At 42.6% G+C, this 2,103-nt stretch overlaps 1 protein-coding gene across 1 annotated transcript in view; it reads left to right on the top strand.

Annotated features, from left to right (window-relative positions):
- Window positions 1-2,103, top strand: part of DNAH6 (dynein, axonemal, heavy chain 6) — a 318,529-nt gene that overhangs the window by 203,101 nt on the left and 113,325 nt on the right. The window contains exon 43 of the mRNA XM_012644194.1: window positions 621-640. Coding sequence (XP_012499648.1) covers window positions 621-640 — 20 coding nt within the window. The remainder of the gene's footprint in view (window positions 1-620; window positions 641-2,103) is intronic.

The raw sequence follows: 2,103 nt of genomic DNA, 5'->3' as shown, positions 1-2,103 counted from the left end.
TTTTTGCTAAATACTAATAGATTGTTTTTATTTTTATGTCTCATCTTGTTATAAAAAGGATCTGAGGTGGTTTACAGAGATGCATGTATGGTATGACAAGGTTAATTAAATGTACATCTAAAGAAAGAGGAGGTTTAAGATTATAGATTGATTCTGGATTCATCTTGTAAGCCTGACTCATACCCACTGCAAGTGTCCTTTGAGGGGCATCCAGCCTGAATATCTGCAGTCCTTGGGGCACACTTTTTGAAGTGATTAATGTCCCGTTAAACAATTCTAAGTGGGGCTATGTGACTTGCAAGCCTAAGTCAGAAAGGCCATTTGTCTTCTGCCTGGCTCTGTGTCTTGGAGCACTTGCCTTGGGAGCCCCGAGCTACCACGTGAGGAAGTCGGACACCCTGATGCTGCCACGTTGGAGAGACATGTAGAGAGACCATCTGGAGGTAGGGACCCTTCCAGGATGAGCCAACCTCTGCTTCCTGTGGCTTCTGGTGTCAGTCTCATCCTGTCAAACAGGTGTGATCATGGCACTCAGTGTATGAAACCACAAAATGGAGCATCTCCTTTGTTGGTCTCAACACCTCTCTATGGCTCAGTATCATAATCTCTTTACAAATTAGGCTCACAGAATGTCCCACTGGTATGTTTCTATGTAATAAGCCACTCCTGCCCATAGCAGCTTCATTTTATCATCTCTCATGGTTCCCGCCAGTTCTCTCTAGGGGTCCCTCTTGCAGTTGCAATCAGGTGCGCAGCTGGAGTGCCTGGAGCATCCAGCTGGTCTCTCTCCTCTCCACCTGTCTCTCCAGCATGGAAGCTTCAGGGTGTCCAGCTCCTCACGTGGTAACTCAGGGCTCCAAAGACAAGTGCTCCAACATAGAGAGCCAGGAAGAAGCCAAAGAGCCCTTCTGACTTAGCCTTGCAAGTCACATAGCATCACTTCTACCACACTCTTTTAGTCAAGGCAGTCACACAGGTCCACCCAAGGTCACAAGAAAAGGACAGAGACTCTATATATTGATGGAGTCGAAGAGCAAGTAGGACCAGAAGCATTACTGCAGCCATGTTTTCAACAATACAGTGTTCCACAGCACGATCAGGTACATCGAGTGGTCCAAAGTCCTCTAGCCAGTGAGTGGCAGACTAGGGCTCTGGGTCTAACTCCACCACAGGTCCCCCCACCCACCATGGGCTCACTCTTTTTCATAACAGCCCTCCAAATATTTGCAGAGCATTACCAGGTGCCTCTTAGCTTTATCTTTTCCAGGCAAAATTATCCCAGATCTTTCATATTGCCTGTTAGAGATTATTTCCAGCCTTCAACATCCTGAGCACTTTATAATTTTTCAATGTTCCACTTAAGATGTGGTATGCAGATTTGATATCATATTCTGTGGAATAAGCAGTATGAAAGATTAATGAGAACAGGATTTCCTGTGGTCTACTACCACAGCAAGATTTTCATGACTTTGTTTTGTTTTTGTTTTTTTCTCATGTCAACTACATTTCAGTGTTGGTCCTTGTTAAGACTGACAATTAAATCCCAGGACTTTTTCACATAAACCATAAGCAAATAAAGTCTTTCACCTATGCTGTATTTCTCCTCTTTAATTAACTCTAATTCAAGATTTATGTTTGTCACAGCTCAAGTGTTATAACGTACGATTGTTTGTTCTTGGGTTGTGGAGATGCCACTTGCTTCCCATCTGTCCCCCTGGCAGCATACCCACATACTATCCCCTAACAACTTTTATTCCCATAGCTCAGGAAGGCCCTAAGCCTGCAAAGAAAAAAATAATGGCATCGTTCTGACCTGAGAAACTTCCTAGAGAATAGACCAGACTTATAGGCAAAGCCAGCTTAATTCTATTTATAATCATTCTTACTTTTGTGAAAGAGAATTGCGAGGCCACTTAAGATTTATTTAAAATATTACAGGGGGGAATTAAAAACCATTTGTAGAAGAATGGTGAAGATTTGATTTTCAGATACACAAAAGACTGCCGTGTAAATAACGATGTAGATGTGTTCTCTTTTATCTAAGAGAGGATCGGTAGTTAGGAATCAGAGAAAACATATTTCTACTTGTTATAAGAGCTTTCA

This window comes from Propithecus coquereli, unplaced genomic scaffold (genome assembly GCF_000956105.1).
Source record: "Propithecus coquereli isolate 6110/MARCELLA unplaced genomic scaffold, Pcoq_1.0 Scaffold208, whole genome shotgun sequence".
Taxonomy (NCBI): Eukaryota; Metazoa; Chordata; class Mammalia; order Primates; family Indriidae; genus Propithecus; species Propithecus coquereli.
Note: the sequence above shows the minus strand (reverse complement) of the source record. Positions and strands in the feature narration are given on the sequence as shown.